The 17500-nt window shown below is 55.3% G+C and overlaps 1 protein-coding gene across 1 annotated transcript in view; it reads right to left on the reverse strand.

Annotated features, from left to right (window-relative positions):
- AKNA (AT-hook transcription factor) overlaps window positions 1-16600 on the reverse strand; it is a 42146-nt gene extending 25546 nt beyond the window's left edge. Inside the window, exons 1-4 of the mRNA XM_077769772.1 lie at window positions 15057-16600; window positions 8705-9079; window positions 4400-5460; window positions 2396-2470 (exon numbers count right to left, since the gene is read on the reverse strand). Coding sequence (XP_077625898.1) covers window positions 2396-2470; window positions 4400-5460; window positions 8705-8966 — 1398 coding nt within the window. The 5' untranslated portion in view covers window positions 8967-9079; window positions 15057-16600. The remainder of the gene's footprint in view (window positions 1-2395; window positions 2471-4399; window positions 5461-8704; window positions 9080-15056) is intronic.
- Between the last annotated feature and the right edge of the window lie 900 nt (window positions 16601-17500).

The following is a 17500-nucleotide window of genomic DNA, read 5'->3' on the forward strand; positions in this document are numbered from 1 at the left end:
CACTCCCTGCCCCCCCACCCCCTAGCCCAGGCTTCAGACACCCTGTCAGCCTCCCCAGCTGGACAGCACACCATTACCTAGTCGGGTCCTGCTAGAGAAGGTGGGGTTAACAGTGGGCTTTGGAGACAGACTGCTGGGCTCAAGCCCCAGCTCCGGCACCTGCTTGCTAAGCGACAGGCACATTTCTTCCCTTCTCTCTGCCTCAGTTTCCCCGGTGGTGAATCACCCAGGACAGCGGTCAGTAGACCTCACCGTCACTACTACTATTATCACTGTAACATCATCATCCTGCCTTGTTCGTGTGCCACACAGATGGCCCCAGAGCACACGGAGGTTTAATCCCCAGCTGTTAATCCCTTATAGGCTGTAGGGTGTTGAGCAAACCACTTGGCCTGGCTGTGCCACGGTTTTCTCCTGTGAAGGATTTCAAGTGAGGTGGCCTGGCTAGTGTACTTAGCCTGGGGCCTGGCACCTTTAACAGCTCAGTAAATGCCAGTCCCCTTCCCTGCACGCCCACCCATTGCTGCCCACCCCCTGCTGGGCCGGACCGGGTGTCCTCAGGGCAATGTCCCCAGCCTGGCTGCCTCCCAGATGAGCCCGCCCCCTCCTCCCTGGGCTCTGAGCAGACAGGGTAGGGGGCTCAGCAGGTCCCCGGGGAGCCCACTGCCACCAGCTCAGTCTGAGGGAGCAGCACGGACCCCCCGGCGAGGGCTCTGAGCAGGAAGTCACTCTGGGGGCTCCTGAGTCTTCAGGGTAGAGTTTATAGAGCTGAGGACAGGGTGAAAACTGGGCTGGGAGCTGCTCCCCCAGACCCTGTGGCGTCCCTCCCCACTTAGGCTCTGGGTGGGGGAGCCCTGCCCGTGCCCCCCGCAGGGCAGCTGGGAGATTGGGGGACCACGAGAGAATCACCCTGCTTCCCGTAGAGCCCGGCTGACCTGTGCTCACCCTTCTCTTGAGGAGAACCCCCCAGCTAAGGAGTCCTTGTTGCAGAAAGGGAGTGGCTGAGCAGGTACGGAACCACCCTGGCCTCCCCCCCTGCTCCTCTCACACACAAGACACAGGGCTGGGTGTCAGCCAGGACGAGGTGACCACCCACGTGCTCCATATACTGACTCGGTTCTCTTAAGTGAGTAAAGGAAGCAAGACGAGGAGGGAGGGGATGCTCCAAGCTCTTCCCTGACCTTGAACTCTGGCCACCTCTGCCCCTCCTGGGCACTCAATTCCCTATCTGTTAGATGGTGGAACTGAGGGTTTGGACCTAATGGCCACTTCCTTTCTCCTTGGAGCTTCTAGGTGTCCGCAGTCATGCGGGCACGGCTCCCTGAGGAAGGGTCCTCACCAAACCCCACCTGTGCCTCCCCAGTGTCCCCTGCCCTTCCACCTGGCTCTGGGTCCACAGTTCAGAGAGTGAGAAGGAGCCTTACGACATTGGGGGGACGCCACTGACTCCCAGGGGGAAGGTCTGGGTGACCCCCTTTCACAGATGTGCCCAAGAAGGTCAGGGTAGAAGGGACCTGCCTGCGTCCTGGGGCAGGTATGGGGACGTAGGAGAAGTGCTCCTAGAGCAGGACTTCCGTTTCCCATCGTGGCTGCCTCGGGGACACCTCACAGGAGTGCCTGGAGAGGCCTGAGAGCAGCCTGTGGCAGGGGAGGTGTCCCAGGGCATGATGGGGACCGGCCAGGTGGGGGCCCTGAGAGAGGAGGCCAGCGAGAGGGAAGGTCGGCCTCTCTGCACCTCAGCTCCCACCCCCTCCTCCACTGTGGCTTGATGGGGCAAGAGGGGGCAGGAGAAGCAGGAAGCCACGAAGGGCTGCAACAGGTCCCACTTCCTGCCTCACCCCCAGAAAGGGGAAGGTCCCAAGTGTAGAATTCATAGCCTCCTCCCAAGTCGGGTGGGTGTTGGGCAGGATGGGGGTGGATGGATTTCCCCCTCCTCACTCCCCCTGCCACACACTGGACGTTAGGTCAGGTCGGGGGAGAGTGGAGGGGGGAGGCTGTGCGTGAGACATTCAGGAAGGATCAGACCCAGGAAATAAGCATCAGGAGCTGAGCAGAAACTCTGTGCCGCAACCTTGAGGCTCAGAGAGCCTGTGAAACTTCCTTGAGGTCACACAGCTGGTCGGTAATGGAGCCAGGAGCGGAACCCAAGTGCTGCTTTGGTGAAAATACTGGGGGCCCCAGATTCTAGGATTCAAGGACATCAAAGTTCATCAACAATAAAGGAGATAGAGCCCAGAGAGGGCAAGGTCGCTGCCCAAGGTCACAGAGGGACTTCGTTGTGAACTGAGGACTGGGTTCTTCTATCCCCAGGGTCTCAGGAGGCAGAAGCAAAGACCACAGGAGAGTGTCACCTCTGGGTGCCAGGGCCCTACCTCCACCCTACCCAAGCCAGTACCTTGGCCCCAAGGCGCAGCTGGTCGATGGTGTTCTCCGCCTCGGCGTACTTGGTGAGAAGCTTGTGGTATTCCTCCTGCGGGAGACGGAGAAGGACACGGTCACGCGCCTCACCATGAGACCCCTCGTGGGAGCCCACCCCGCAAAGGGCTCCTCAGAGCACCAAGAGCTCAGTGGTGGGAGCCCAGCAGACCCCGCCAGGCTCTCATGCAACACGTACCCTGCGGCCATACTGTGAGTAGGACAGGCGTCAGGAGGCGCTGCTCACATCGCTAACGGTGAACCAGGGATGAGGGCCTCAGGGCCGCTTTACCTTCATCTACAACCCCTGTCACTGTAGATGCAGCTACCTGCTCATCTGTCCACATGCTGGCGACAGCTCTGTCCGCTCGTGTCTGTCAGTGCTGTGGGCTGGGGCCCACCTCTGTCTTCCTCACTTCCCTTATTCCGAGGGCTTCAGGGACATGTGCTTAATCAGTATTTTTTAATTTTTAATTTCTTTTAAATTTATTTATTTTGAGAGAGAGAGAGGAGTGCAAGCAGGGGCGGGGTAGACAGAGGGGGAGAGAGAGAGACTTCCAAGAAGGCTCGGCACGGTCAGCGCAGAGCCCCATGCACGGCTCAAACTCGTGAACTGTGAGATCACGACCTGAGCCAAGAATTGGATGCTCAACCGACTGAGCCACCCAGGCGCCCCTTAACAAGTGTTTCTTTAAATGGTGGATGGAATGAACCATCCAGGGGTCGCACAGATGACTTGAAGATCACAATTGCATGGACCCGGAGTTACTATTTGCCCTAAACAAAACTGACCAGCTTCATCAAACAAGTCACGACAGAGAAAAAGTGAAGACGGAGGGCACCGATCACCTCTGAAGGACGCTGGGGAACGGATGCGTTGTTCTCAAAGCTGGTAATCAGGAGGACAGAATCGAGCACTTCGTCTGTGTTTCCCGTGTGAACGTGACCTTGGTAACCAAATAGCTGATGCGGGAAAATCTGACTTTATAGGAGCTTTCCAGCAAATAAATGCAGACGCAATGATGGCATGAGGAGACTACCATTTTGTCACCTCAAACGGAGGACAGGCCATGGGTGACCACTGACCTCACAAATCAGAGAGGAGCAAGCATCCCATGCTTCCTCAATGAACCCGCTGGGACATGCTCTTGCCAAACACATCACTACCCGCATGGAGCTCATGGTCTGGAGGGGAAATAAACAGACAACGACATCCCCAAAAAGCTCCTAGCTCTACCTTGGCGATCTACAGGACAAGGAGAAGACAGTGGAACATATAAAGAGATGTGAGAAGGCAAGCTCCAGAATATGGGAGACTCTACAGGGCACAACACGTGTCCTCAAGAAATCAAGTACAAGGAAGAGATTTGAGAAAAACGGGGGTCAGAGTGGGGGAGACTTGAAAGGTGCACTGATCACAGGCAACAGATGAGCTGTGTTTGGACCATAATTCGAGCCAATTGCAATAAATGAGCCATTTATGAGACACAGGGAAGACTTGAACCCTATTATTAAGGAATTGGGTGTTAGCTTTTAGGTATGCTAATGATATCGATATGTTTAAGATAGAGCCCTTTAGACGTACACATTAAAATGCTTCTGGGTAAAATGATCTGACACCTGAAAGTTGCATCCAAATATTCCAGTGCGGTGAGTGGGGGGAAGAGGTGAGGTCACAGATGATGAATGTTGCTGGGGGCTGGGTGGCAGGTACCTGGGCGGAAGCAGGGTGATGGGTCCATGAGGGTTCATTATACCATTTCTCTCGCGCATATGTTCTGAGTTTCTCATGGCAGACGTTAAAAGCGAGTACACACAGATGACCCTTGTGGCATGAATGCAAGCACTGTTCTTTCTGAGCAAAGGACTTGGGACTAGCTTAACAGCCCGGACACAACCCTCCATCAGCTGGGGATTCCTGCTACGTCCTCCCACCCAAATCGTCTCGAACACAAGCCAACAGGCACCTATGAGTCCAGTTTACCTGGAGCTGATGAACCAGTTTGGTGGCTTGTTCAGGAGTCTGAAATTCTTGGGGTACCCTAGTGATGGGGTGGGTAGGAGGTGGGTCCTTTCTTGGGCAGGCTTCGCCGCTGCTCAACAGCACCTCCCGCACGATCTCAGCAGGTGATTTGAAGACCAGCGGCCTGGCAGGACCCTGAAGCTGCCTGCCGTGGCTCCTGGCCTTGGGGGGCTGGTAGCTCTCATCTTTGGGGAACCTCACCCGGGGTCCCACCTTGGAGAAATCAGGGAGTGGGTAGTTCAGCGGCCCCCGGCCATACTTGGAGGCATCAGAAGATGAGTGGCCAGCCAGAGTGGCCCCCTGCCTGGGCGGCAGCCTGTCTCGGTGAATCGGCCTAGCCAGGTTCGGTGGGCTGATAGAGCCGGTGAATCGAGAAGGGAGTGGCTTAGGTGATGTCCGTGTCCATTTCCGGGCTTGGTCCCTGAACTGAGGGCAGGAGAGGCTGGTCGTTTCTTTCCACTTGTCTGCTGGACGCTGGCAGCTCTGGGTCTGGGGTACTGAGGAGTCCTGGAATTCCGTGGGGGTTGCCAGAGCAACGCTTCCCCCCGTCCTGGCGTGTGGGTTTAGGAGGCGGTGGCTGGAGCTCTGTGGTAAAGTTTCTTCCGGGGCAGCCGGCTGGGGGACATCAGTTTCTCCTTCCCAGGGAGAATCAAGGCTGTCATTGGGGTGGTCGAGGCTCATGGTCCCACTGCTCCAGGACCTTGCAGAGCTAAAGCCAACTGTTGGGTTGACGTCAGAATGTTCTGGAAGTTTGTCTCCACTGGCTTGTTTACCAGAGGCCGCCCAGCCTGTGTCCTGACCCCAGCCCACAGCCACGGGGCTGATGTTTCCATTGCCCCCTGAGCTGAGATCAGTCTCATGCTCCAATCTTGGGGAGCTCTCTCCGGCTTCCTCCACCTCAGGACCTCCGAGGGTCTCATCCGGCTCCCCTTCAGTCATGGCCGGCTGCGGATCCTGCTGGGGGAGCCAGCTGAGGGGCAAGCTGGAACTTTCCGGGCTGTCCACATCCTCTACTTCAAACTCTGGAAAGACAGGTGATTGTTCAGTATGTACGAGGTCTGTACTCACCGTGTAACATTACTTGAGGCAGTTCGCCCCTCTGGGCTTTCATGTCCTCATCGTGTGGGGGTGGCACGGAGGCCAGGGATCCCCCCACATGGCCAAGTGCTTACCTGACGCCCCCGCTAGTTGTCCCAGGTCCTCCAGCCCTCATCCTCACACCTGGCAGTCCCCTCAGTATTTCCTGCCTCAACCTCCCATCTAGTTGCACAAGCCAGAGACTTGGGAAGCACTTTGGCCATCTCTCCCCCCCGACTCCCATAATCCATTCCGTCACTGGCTCCTGTTGCTATTACCTCCGACAGAGCTCTCAAACTCACCTACTGCTCTTAAGTCTTGTGCCACTTTTGCTCTAGCCAACATCCTCTCCTGCCTGGACCTCTGCAGTAGCCACCAAATCATCCGCTTTATCCTCACCCTCTTCCTCCGTCAGTATATTCCTGTTCCCAAGACAGAGTAGGGTCCTAACATCCCTGTCTCCATCCCCTAGTAGCCTTCCTGATCGATCTCTCTCCTATCGACCCCTCGGTCTCGCTCTGCTTTAGCCATGCCACAACGCTCCCACCACAGGGCCTTTGCAAATGCTGATCCTCTCTGCAAGCAGCCTCTCTCTCTCCTTTTGCCTAGTTAACTCCTATCTGTCCTTCAGCAGTAGCTCAACCTTGACCTCACCAGGGACTTCTTCTCAGATCTCCTTAACTAGGTCAGATTCTCCCTTTTATAGGACTGAATACCCTTTCATGGGACTGAATCTTTCTACTTTGAAACACTTATCATAGTTTCAGGTTTTATTTATTTACATAACTGGTTCATTAATATTTTTCTCCCCCACTACACTATAACCTCCACAGGGGCAAAGATATCCTCTGGTTTTGTTTACTATTGCATTTGGAGAGTGGATGCTCACTATTTATCGACTGAATGGAAAGAAGGAAAGAAGGGAGGGAGGGAGGACAATAAAGTACGCGAAGCTCCCAGAAAATGGATAGTTTTTATAATTATTATGTGGTAGAAATATGGATAAAAATATCCATCTACCCATCCATTCACTATTCTTCCAACCACCCACCCATCCATCACCTACTCACCCATTGATCCAACCATCCATCGTTTCAATAATCCATCCATCCAGCCACCCACTCACCTATCCATCACCCATTCACCCATCTATCCATCTATCTGTCCATCCATCCATCTGTCCCTCCCTCTATCTGTCCACCTATCCACCCACCCACGTACCCACCTAGCTATTCATCTATCCATTCACTTATCCAACCATCCATCACCCATTCACCCATCCGTCCACCTATCCATCTATCCACTTATCTACCCATCCACTCATCCATCCGTCTGTACATCATCCATGCAGTCAATGTTTATTGAGCACCTTGTCCTAGAACCTATGTCAGCCTCTGGGATAGACCCTGAGTTTCATGAGACATGGTCTGGATACCATCAAGTACACACTCTCTGCTCTGGGCTGATGCACCTTTGACATAACCCTGGTTTCACTCTTCGCTCCCCTCTGGCCTCTCCCCCTGGTACTGCTACATCCTTCAACTCCTTAAAATTTCCTTCAGCAAGTCTCTCTTGTTTACAGCAGCACATGTGAAGCCCAAAGAAGTGAAGTAACTTGCCAAGGATCGTGCAGTGGGCTCGGAGTAATCCTGGACTGAGGACCAAAGTCCCAGCCATGCTGGCGAGGTAGTCTCTGCTGTGGTGGGTCAGGCAGCAGGGTGAGGAAAGCAGTCTTTGGAGCCAGGCAGCCCTGGCTTCAATCTTGGCTCCTCTGATCCCTTCCTGGGGACCATGGGTAAGTTGCTGACCTCTCTGGCAACCCTGACTTGGACTGGAGACTAGTCCCTCCTACCTGGCACAAGGTGGTGAGGAGGAAGCAGACAGGTCTTGCGCTCAGCCCAGCCCTGTGGCTCGCACACTACGAGGGCAAGGGACACGGCAGCAGCTATTACATCATAGCCAGGGGTTACCATGTGACTTCAGGAAGAGATGCCCCTGCCCTTTCATCCCAGGGGATGCCAGTCATCTTTCCCTGGGGGGCTAATGGCTCTTGAGTGGGTAGCTGTGGGCAAGCCTCACTTCAAGCAGACCTGGCATAAAGAACTTTGGGTCATGGCACTGCCCTACCACCCACAGGGGCCTGCCTGAGTCACAGAATCCTAAGTCAGGGCATCTACACCATGTTGTACATGCAACAGACAACCACATAGCAAGCTCTTGCTATTCTCAATGCTATCACTACTCCCACTTCACAGATGGGGAAACCAAGACTCAGTAAGAAGGGACCTCTCAGCAGAACTAGGGATATAGTGTAAGCTGGTTTCGATATAAAGGAAACACTTATTTTAGAAAATAAGAGATGCCAACGTTCTATTGCTAATTGGGATTTTTAAAAATCTTAAACATGGACCAGGCAACTTAAATTACCAAGATCATGATCGAATCAAATGTGCAAAGATGTTCCAATGACATTCATCTCTGCATTACTTATAATAGTAAAAACAAGAAACCACTTACATGCCGAGCAAGAGATCGGCCCCCAGATTACAGAATATCCACACCTGGGAATTCCTTTGCAGGCATTAGGTGTGATTTTGGGGAAGGGCACCAGGGTGGCTCAGTCGGTTGGGCATCTGACTTCGGCTCAGGTCATGATCTCGAGGTTTGTGAGCTCAAGCTCTGTGTCGGGCTCACTGCTATCAGTGCAGAACTTGTTTGACATTCTCTCTCTCCCTCTCTCTCTCTCTCTGTCCCTCTCCCATTCATGCTCACTCTCTCCCTCTCTCAAATAAAGTAAACATTACAAAAAAAAAAAAAAGAATGTTTTGTGGAGAGATATATGACGAGCTGGGGAGACGTCCATGTCTGCTAAGTCCCCAAAAAGCAGGTTACCCCATCATTTGTAGAATACTGTTCCCTGTGCATATTACACTTGCATATAAACATACGGAAAGGAGCATTTCTCTGGATAATAAGCTATTTTTAGTTTTTTCTCTTTCTGCTTGTCTCTTCTGATATTGCAGCAATGGACACTACCGCTTATGTAACTCAAGTCTTTTACACTTTTAAATTATAGGCTTCATGGATTTTCATTGAAAAAAAAAATTACTAAAACACCCTCCAGTCCCCACCTCCCGCCAGGAGGTGGGAGAATGGGGGGCACCGCTGTGGGGCGGGCACCCGTCTCACCCTCTCCCGCAGACTCTCCGGACTGGGAATCCCGGCACTGAGCAGGTGGTGAGTCCGGGCCCCACACTGGGGGCTGCAGGCATTGCTGCCCCAGCCGGAAGTCCTCCAGGAGCTCAGGGCTGCTGGCACCGGGAAAGGGTGGCCCTTTTACCCGTACGCCATCGGCATCCTTTTCCTCTTCAGCCCAGGCCCAGCGCCGCCGCTGGGGCCCCTTCCCCAGGCCCGGCTCGGCCCAGCACACCTCCGTCCTGGAGCCGGCCATCGGGCCTAGCCCGCGCTCCTCCCGGGCCACTTCATCTTCAGGAGATGGAGCTGCCACCGTGGGTGCCCGAGTCACCGCTGGCTCGGCTCAGTACTGGCCATGCTGCCTGCAGCCTGTCGGGGACACAAGCAAGGGACAGCGTCAGTTCTCCTGTCCCCTCCCTGCATCAGAGGAACTCTGGAATCGGAACGCCATGGGTCAGCTTCTGACTCCCACCCCTTGAGGCTGTGTGACCCGGAGCAAGTCAAACCGCCTTCATTTTCTTCAGTAAAACTGCGAGAATAACTCCTCTCTCCCTCAAGATTTTTGGAAAATTACCTGAGACACAGGGTAAGGAGCCAGAGTCCACTCAGTACCTGGGTCAGCGCATGCCAGTGATTAGCACCGTGGGCCTGGCTCCGTGCCCACATGAGAACCGAGAGCCCCAGGAGGAAGCAGACGGAGAGGCAGCAGCTACAAATCAAGGTGAACACGACCTAGATGCATGGGNAATCTTTCTGGACCTCCCTCGGGTAAGAATTCGCACAGGGACATTCCAGGACTCCAAGTGCTTGAAAGCAGGTACTCAAACTGATAAACGTACATGCACGATCAGAGCAGCACTATTCACAATAGCCAGGAGGTGCAAACAACCCAAATGTCGATCAGTGGATGAGTGGATACATGGGGTGTGGTGTGCACGAATGACACACTAGTACTCAGCCACTAAAAGGGAAGAATCGACACACGCCACCATAAGGATGAACCTGAAAACACGCTCTGAGTGAGAGGAGCCAGGCACTGGTCACATACGGCATGACTCCATTTCTATGAAATTTCCAGAATGGGTAGACCCACAGAGACAGAAAGCAGCCTGGCAGTTCCCTGGGGCTGGGGGAGTGCGGAATGGGGGGGCGACTGCTTCATGGGTATGAGCTTTCCTTTTGGGGTGATGAAAACATTTTGGAACTAGATACAGTGGGCGGTTGTACATTATAAATATACCAAGCGAATTGTTCCTTTTAAAATAGTTAATTTGGGGGCACCTGGGTGGCTCAGTCGATTAAATGTCCGACTTGAGCTCAGGTCATGATCCTGCAGTCCGTGAGTTCGAGCCCACGTTGGGTTCTGTGCTGACAGCTCGGAGCCTGGAGCCTGCTTCCGATTCTGTGTCCCTCTCTTTTTGCTCCTCCCCTGCTTGCTCTCTGTCTCTCTCTGTCTCTCAAAAAATGAATAAATGTTTAAAAAATTTAAGTGGTTAATTTTGGGGTGCCTGGGTGGCTCAGTTCGTTGAGTGTCTGACTCTAGATTTCAGCTCAGGTCATGATCTCATGGTTTGTGAGATAGAGCCCCAGGTCGGGCTTGATGCTGATAGCACAGAGCCTGACTGGGATTCTCGCTCTTCCTCTTTCTCTCTCTGCCTCTCCTCAGCTCACACACACACTCTCTCTCAAAATAAATAAATGAACATTAAAAAAAAAAAAAGTAGAGGCACCTGGATGGATCAGTTGGTTAAGCGGCCAACTCTTGCTTTCCACTCAGGTCATGATCTCACACAGTTAGGTTCATGAGTTTGAGCACCGAGCCTGCTTTGGATTCTGTCTCCCTCTCTCTGCTCCTCCCCCACTCGCTCTTGCTCTCTCTCTCTCAAAAATAAATAAATGTTAAAAAAAATAATAAAATAGTTAATTTTATGTGATGTGAATGTCACCTAAATTTAAGAGAGAGAGAGAGAGAGCATGTCCACGGAGCGCAGAGGCGGGGAGGCGGGGGGCGGGGGGTGGAAGTGGTCCGCGATGGCTGTGGTATTGGGGCAGGGCCCGGTGCTCTGACAGCAGAGCGTGGCAAGGGGAGGTGGAGGCCAGACCCAAGAGGGCCTCTCGGGTCCTCAGGGCACCCCAGGCAAGGACAGCACATTTAGAAGTTTCCCTCTGACTGCCTGGGGCGAAGGGGCCAGAAGGGGGAGCCTGGCTGCAGAGGACCCAATGACAGGGAAAAAACGGCTGGAGAAGGGCTCCCCTTCCTTCTATTCTCTCCCCCTTCCCCTCTTCTCCTTCTCTCCCCCTCATCTCCTCTCCCCTTCTTTCCCACACAGGCCGATACCCCCCAGGCACCTGGGCCCATTAGCAGCGGTCTCGTCTCTTCTCGTTAGCTCCTACAAAATCCTTACGCTACAGGTGGGGAAACTGAGGCCCAGAGAGTAGAAGCGCCCTCCTCCGAAGCCGCCCACCTGTCAAGACAAGGCTGGGGTGAACGGTCACCTCACAGCCCAGCCCAGGCTCTTCCCTCCATGCTGTGGAAACCATGGGGGATAATCCTAGGCTTCCCTGGAGGACAGACAGGTCTGTGTCCCAGCAGCCTCCTGAGCACTTGAGTCTCGGTCAGAGGCTTGATTTCTACGGTTGAGAACAGGCAGCCGGCAATTATCTCTGGATAGAACGTGCCCCGGGGAACAGTGCTTCACAAGAAAGGCTGCAGCCTCCTCAGAGGGCCGGGGTGAGGCAGGGAGGGAATCCCACTCTACCGCCTCTGGCTCCACCCCTGATCCTCCTCCAGGGCTCCAGGGGCCTCATCGTCTCCCCCGCCCCCCATTTTCCTCTCCCCCCACCCCAGAACTTCCTCCCGATCACCCAGCGGGCCTCCCCACGACCCCCACCACAGATGCTGGGCCCCACCCTGTGCCGGCCTGGGCTAGCAGCTATGTTCCACGTTCTCCATCTGCCCTCATTCCAAACAGCAAGGCAGGACACAGGGAAAGGATTTTTCAGAAGAGAAAACTGAAGGTCGGCAAGGAACAGTGGCTGGACATGAAACTACTCATTTGAGCCAGTAATCAATTCTCTATCACAAAACTCATTAGAAAAATAGATTTGCTCTCACACTCTCTCGCGCTCTCTCTATGGATACCTTTAGATACATGATTCCTCATGATGATGTATAGAAAGAAATACATGTATTAGAAAAATTATATCCAAAAATGAATTCTTTTTTCAAAAATTTTTTAATGTTTTTTAAAATTTATTTCGGAGAGAGAGAGACAGAGTGAGCAGGGGAGGGTCAGAGAGAGATGGAGGTACAGAATCTGAAACAGGCTCCAGGCTCTGAGCTGGCTGTCAGTACAGAGCCTGACGCAGGGCTCAAAACCACGAACTGTGAGATCATGACCTGAGCCAAAGTCGGATACTTAACCGACTGAGCCACCCAAGCGCCCCCAAAAATGAATTCTTTAAGAGATGCAATAGAAGGGTGCCTGGGTGGCCCACTCGATTAGATGTCTGACTCTTGGTTTCAGCTCAGGTCATGGTCTCATGGTTTGGGAGCTCAAGCCCCCCATGTCGGGCTCTGGGCTGACAGCATCAAGAGTGCTTGGGATTCTCTCTCTCCTCTCTCTGCTCCTTTCTCTCTCTCTCAAAATAAATATGTAAACTTAAAAAAAAAAAGATGTGGTAGAAAAATCTTTTAAAAAGAAGCTCTAATCCTTGCTTTCCATAGCCTCCGGGAGGCACATACCCCTCTCAGGAATCCTTGTCAGTGGGCCTTGAGCTTGAGTGTTCTTAGGAGTCCTCCTAAGAATGCAGATTCCTAGGTGGACCCAAAGAGAGCCTCACTCAGCCGCCTTGGGAGAGGGCCCAGGAATCTGCATTTAAGCGAACGCCCCTGGCAAGGCTTGCCCTTTCAGGCCCACTTTGGCCTTCTGGCCCCTGCTACTCGGAGAGCCGTGGGAGGTGCTAAGGGCCACCGTGTTTCTCTTCCTGAAATCTCCACTGAGGAAGGGGCCAGGGAGGCATGTGGGTTTTTTTGACTTTTTAAAGGGCTTCTTTCTAGCCTTGCCGCAAAGCCTCCTGCCCAATCACAGAGGCCCCTGGTCGCACAGAGAGGAACATCCTGTCTCCTGGGATGACTCAGTCCTCGCTGAAACTCACTGTGACCAGGGGCAGCTGCTCGTCAGAGGCTGCCGCGGTCACTGGCAGGAGCTGAGCGCGTGCTCCCCAGGCCCTGAGGCCTGGGAGCCTCTGCTGAGCAAGGCCTCTGTCTCTTCTACGCAAGCCACGGCCCGTGGTGCCTCGGAGCCCGGGGCCCAGCCAGCCGCTCAGCAGGTCGGTCAACACACTTGGGCACCAAACACATGCCGACCTCAGGCGGGGATGGGGACCCGCCCGCACTGGGGCGGAGGAGAAAGAGAAGTCGCTGGGCACCTGGACGCCAGGTCCCAGGCCTGGGGCTGTAGCTTCCCGGTCAGAGGCCGTGCTCACCTTTCCCTCCCTGTAAAATGGGGAGAACACTGCTTGCTCTTGTTCCTGTAGGGGGTAGGGCGGCCTGGGTGGTAGCTAAATGAACCTTGAGGTTCCTGGTTGACTTTGGCTCCTGAGGGCAGCCGCTTGAGAACCGCTAAGCCCCGCCTCCATCCTGAGGCCCCACTACAGAGTAACAAAGAAGTATACTGAACACCCAGTGGGTACAAAGTAACTTTAAAAAATCTTTGATCTTCTACTGTGTGCCAACCACTATACTGTCACAAGGAACACTGGAAAGGGTCAAAGTGTTCCGAAGTTTCAGTGGGGGGAGAGGAGTCGGTGACAATACAGAGGGTTATTGGTGAAGGAAGCACGAAGCTGGGCAAGGAGGATTTAGGGCGAAGAATGGTGGGGGGCGGGGGGGAGGCATTCCAGGCAGAGGGAACAGCATAGTCAAAGGCACAGAGGTCTGAAAGTATGAACAGAACCTGACAGAGCTGTGGGAAGGGATCGTTGAATGGCAGCAAAGGCTGGGTTGTTCCCGTCAGCCTGCACGAGGGCCACAGGGCAGGTCCTGAAAGGCAGTGGGGTTGGGTGAAGGCCCCAGCCATGCAAACCACGGGCTGAGCCCACAAAAAGCCCTGTGAGCACTAAATCCCCTCAGGTACTGGGCTGTCAGGTTCAAGGTCCCTGCCTGCCTTGGGGAAACCAGCCTCACAGGGAAGCATGACCACAACCACTCGCCCCTCCTTTCGTGTGGTTCCTCTCTCCTGCCCTTGGCCCTCTCAAGGGTCTATGAGCCCCTTCAGGTCCCTTTCTCCAGTTCCCGAGAGGGTCGGCCACCCCCCCACCCCAGGGTTCCTCTGCCCACCTCAGCCACCCCAAAACTGAGGACCCTTGTCTTTCTGGCTCAATCTCTCGGGCTCTTCTATGCCAAGAGCAGCCATGCAGCCCACCTGTGCCTCCCCAAGCCTTCTGAGGCCCCTTCTCATCCAGCCAGGGCTGTGCAGGGACCCCTCACTGCTCCCAGGTCCACACTGACATCTCCCCACGTGAGAAAACCGAGTTGTCGAGTGCTGGCTAGCTCTCCTAAGACCTTGCGGACAGGAAGCGCGGCCCCAGGATTCAAACCCAGGCACCAAGGACTCGGAAACCAAGTCAACCCGACTTGGGGAGAGGACGAGAGGAAGGGGAAGGAAGACTCCCTATATCAAGTGACTGGGCCCCTCTAAAAGGGCTGAGCTCAGGGCCCCAAACTCAGCTGCCCTCTGGCAGGGCACAGACCTATGTACTCAAAGGGTTCCCACCAAAAAACTAGTTCCGTGTGGAAGCACCAGCTGGATGTATCCTCTCCTGCCCCCTGCTCTCTCCTCATCAGAGGCCGGGGAGAAAGAGGAAGGGTACTCTGGCTGCTGCCCACTCTGGCCCCGCCAGCCTGAAGGACCAGGCTGTGTCTGCTCCTCCTTTGGCTCTTACAGAAGGGGCCGCTCTTTAGTGGGGACCACCCCCCCGCTTCCTCTCTGGCTGCCCTTCATCGGAGCATCACCTTTGAGGGCCCTTAGCAGCCCAGGGACTAACTCTGCATGTGCTGGTGGGGACGCCCCAGGCACAGCGAGGGACCAGCGCTTGTCCAGGTTCACAGAGATCAGAATCCGAGCTTTGCCTGGGATCCAGCACCCGGAAGCGTGACGAAATCCCCTTGAAATCCACCCATGCCCCGGGGGCCGGACTCCCTAAGCGGGGAGAGAAGTCGTAACAGCTGCCACAGCTGTAACTTCCTGGCTGGGTTGGTCCAGCTGCCCTGACTGTCCCAGAGAGTCCGCGACTGGCCAGCCCAATGGGACGGCGGCCTCCCCCGCCCTCCTCACTCCCTTACCTCTCTCGGGCTCCACCACCATCCTGCTGGCCCAGGCTCAGGGGACCTGCCTGTGAGGTCTTTGTTCCAAACCTGGGGCGCCCCCCGCCTCCATGGTGCCCTGGCCCGCCTCCAGGCCGCTCTGCCAGCCTGAGCTGCTGCTCACAGACCAGCATCGCTCCCCACCTCTCCCCGCCCCTGCTGCGGCTGAGGCCGCCTCGCCTGGGCAGGAAGCGCCCAGCCCGATTTCCTACAAGTGTTTGTCAGAAGGAGGGGGCTCCTCTGCAAGCACAGTGAGAGTCGGCAGGAGGAGCTTAACCCCTTGCAAGCTCTGCGGGTCTCAGGAAAGGATTCGCAGAGACGCCCCACCTCAGCGATTGGGACCATCTCAGCCAAAGTTACAGACCGAGGACGCTGAAGTTCCAGAGAAGGTCAGAGGCTGGGCCAAGGTCGCATAGCATGCTGAGCCCAGGAGGAGGCCTCCAACAGCGTCAGCCCCCTGGGGGCCCTTACCCTCTAGGGTGACCATGGCCAAGGCTCCTTCCCTCACCAGGCCCTGGTGCTCATCTGCACAAGGCGGGCTCAGCCTGGATGCGTGCTGGCACCCTTGCAGCTCCGACTCTGTCTGCTATCCTGCAACCCAATACTTCAGGCAGGGAGGCTGCAGTGCCCCCTGTCGTCCCACCCACCATCCTCCCCCAATGCTGGGCCCGGGGCTGCAGTGGGAGTTCACAGGCAGCACTGGAGGAGGGGCAGTGACTGATCCGGCAAATTTCCCCTATAGTCCTCAGAGCTTATCAGAAGGCATGCGACATTTCCCCAAGTTTCCCTCATCCCAACTGTTCATCTGACAGGTACTTGCTGCGCTGCTACTGTCTGCTGGGGGGCTTTCGAGGTACTGGGAATACAGGCCAAGTACTTGCTCCGCCCCACCGGAAACACGGCCAGTACACAAACGTGGAGAGAGGGATGGGTAAAACCCACAGGGGTGGAATGGAGCCCTGATCCGTATCCCAGGCTGCTTTGGGTAGAGCCTGGGGCTCACTCAGACCAAAAGAACCAGTCTCTGGGCATCGGCAATGTTCAAGTGTCCCGGGTGGCCCGGATATGTGGCCTGGATCAAGAATCTGTGGCCCAGAGCAGAAGGGGTTGGAGAGGAGGGTTTGCAGATGGCCAGGAAGATCTCCTTGGGAAGGTGACATTGGAGCAAGGGACTGAAGACAGAGGCAGGAGTAAGTCACAGGAAAGGCCGGCAGCAGAGTATTCGGGAAGGGCAAGTGCAGAGGGCAAGGTGGGGACCAGCTGGGCTTTCCCGGAGCTGGGCTGTGTACCCAGAGCAGAGTGACCAAGAGGGAGAGGCAGGAGTGGGGTCCGAGGGGCAGCCTCCCCACTCTGGCCCCACGGAGGATCCAGGCGTTCTGACTCAGGAAACAAAAAGGAAAAGGAAAAAGTCGGGCCTTTGTATGGTCCAAAAAGCCCTCCAGGCAATTCTGACCAAGCAGCCAGATTTGGGAACCAGCAGGGAAGGAAAATGGATCCTGAGTCCGTGTAGACCTGGGTTCCAATCCCAGCCCCACCTCTTGCTAGCTCTGTGACCTTGGAGGCTTCACCGCTCTCGGCTTGTGTCTTCATCTGTAAAACAGGGATAAGAAGTGCAGCCACCCCACAGGACTGATGCCGCGATTCAGTGAAGCGAGACCTGTGAACTGCAGAGCTGGGGGCCTGGAACAGGAATGAATGAATGAACCAACGAACGAAGGAATAATGAACAGACTTTCCGAAGGCTGGCCTGTGAGTATCTGGCAAAGCCAGAGCCAGAACCAGAGGCCCCCATCCCAGCGATCACCCCGCCCCTCCGCCCTCTTCCCTGCCTTCTGCACACATCTGGGTGGTAAGTCTCTCCCAGCAGCCCCCAGCCCCCAGCCCGATGTGGAGCAGAGCCAAACCCTAATGAGGCCCCTCCCTGCCAGTTCTGGTGACCATGTGGGCCATTGTGCGAGGGGCGGGCTTCCCTGATGGCCTGTCACTCACTCTCCCTCCCTCCCTGGTCATTAACCCAGGCAGCACTGCCATCAACGCCAGGTGGCTGCCGCTGCCAGGCACGCCCCGCAGCCCCCAGATAACCCCAAATCCACCTAAGGGGCAGCCGCCTAACACCGAGGAAAGCAGCCACCCTGGCACCCTNCTGTCTTTATCCTCTCTTGGCACACCATCTCCACCACGGGCCAAATTCTACTTAAAGCAACACGTCCCACAGTGACCTCGTGACATCGCCACCCTCCAAACCTGCCCCATCTCTCGCCCGGGGGTCGCAAACACAACTGACCGTCCCTCTGGACATCTTCCTCTCCCTTACACCCCATAAACAATCCTATTGGCTTCGTTTCCCAAATCTCACCAGAACCTGCCCCATCATCGCTGCACCCACACGCGGCTCCCGCCACCGCCTCCCCTGGAAAGCTCCG

Source organism: Crocuta crocuta, unplaced genomic scaffold (genome assembly GCF_008692635.1).
Source record: "Crocuta crocuta isolate KB4526 unplaced genomic scaffold, BGI_CrCroc_1.0 scaffold95, whole genome shotgun sequence".
Lineage (NCBI taxonomy): Eukaryota > Metazoa > Chordata > Mammalia > Carnivora > Hyaenidae > Crocuta > Crocuta crocuta.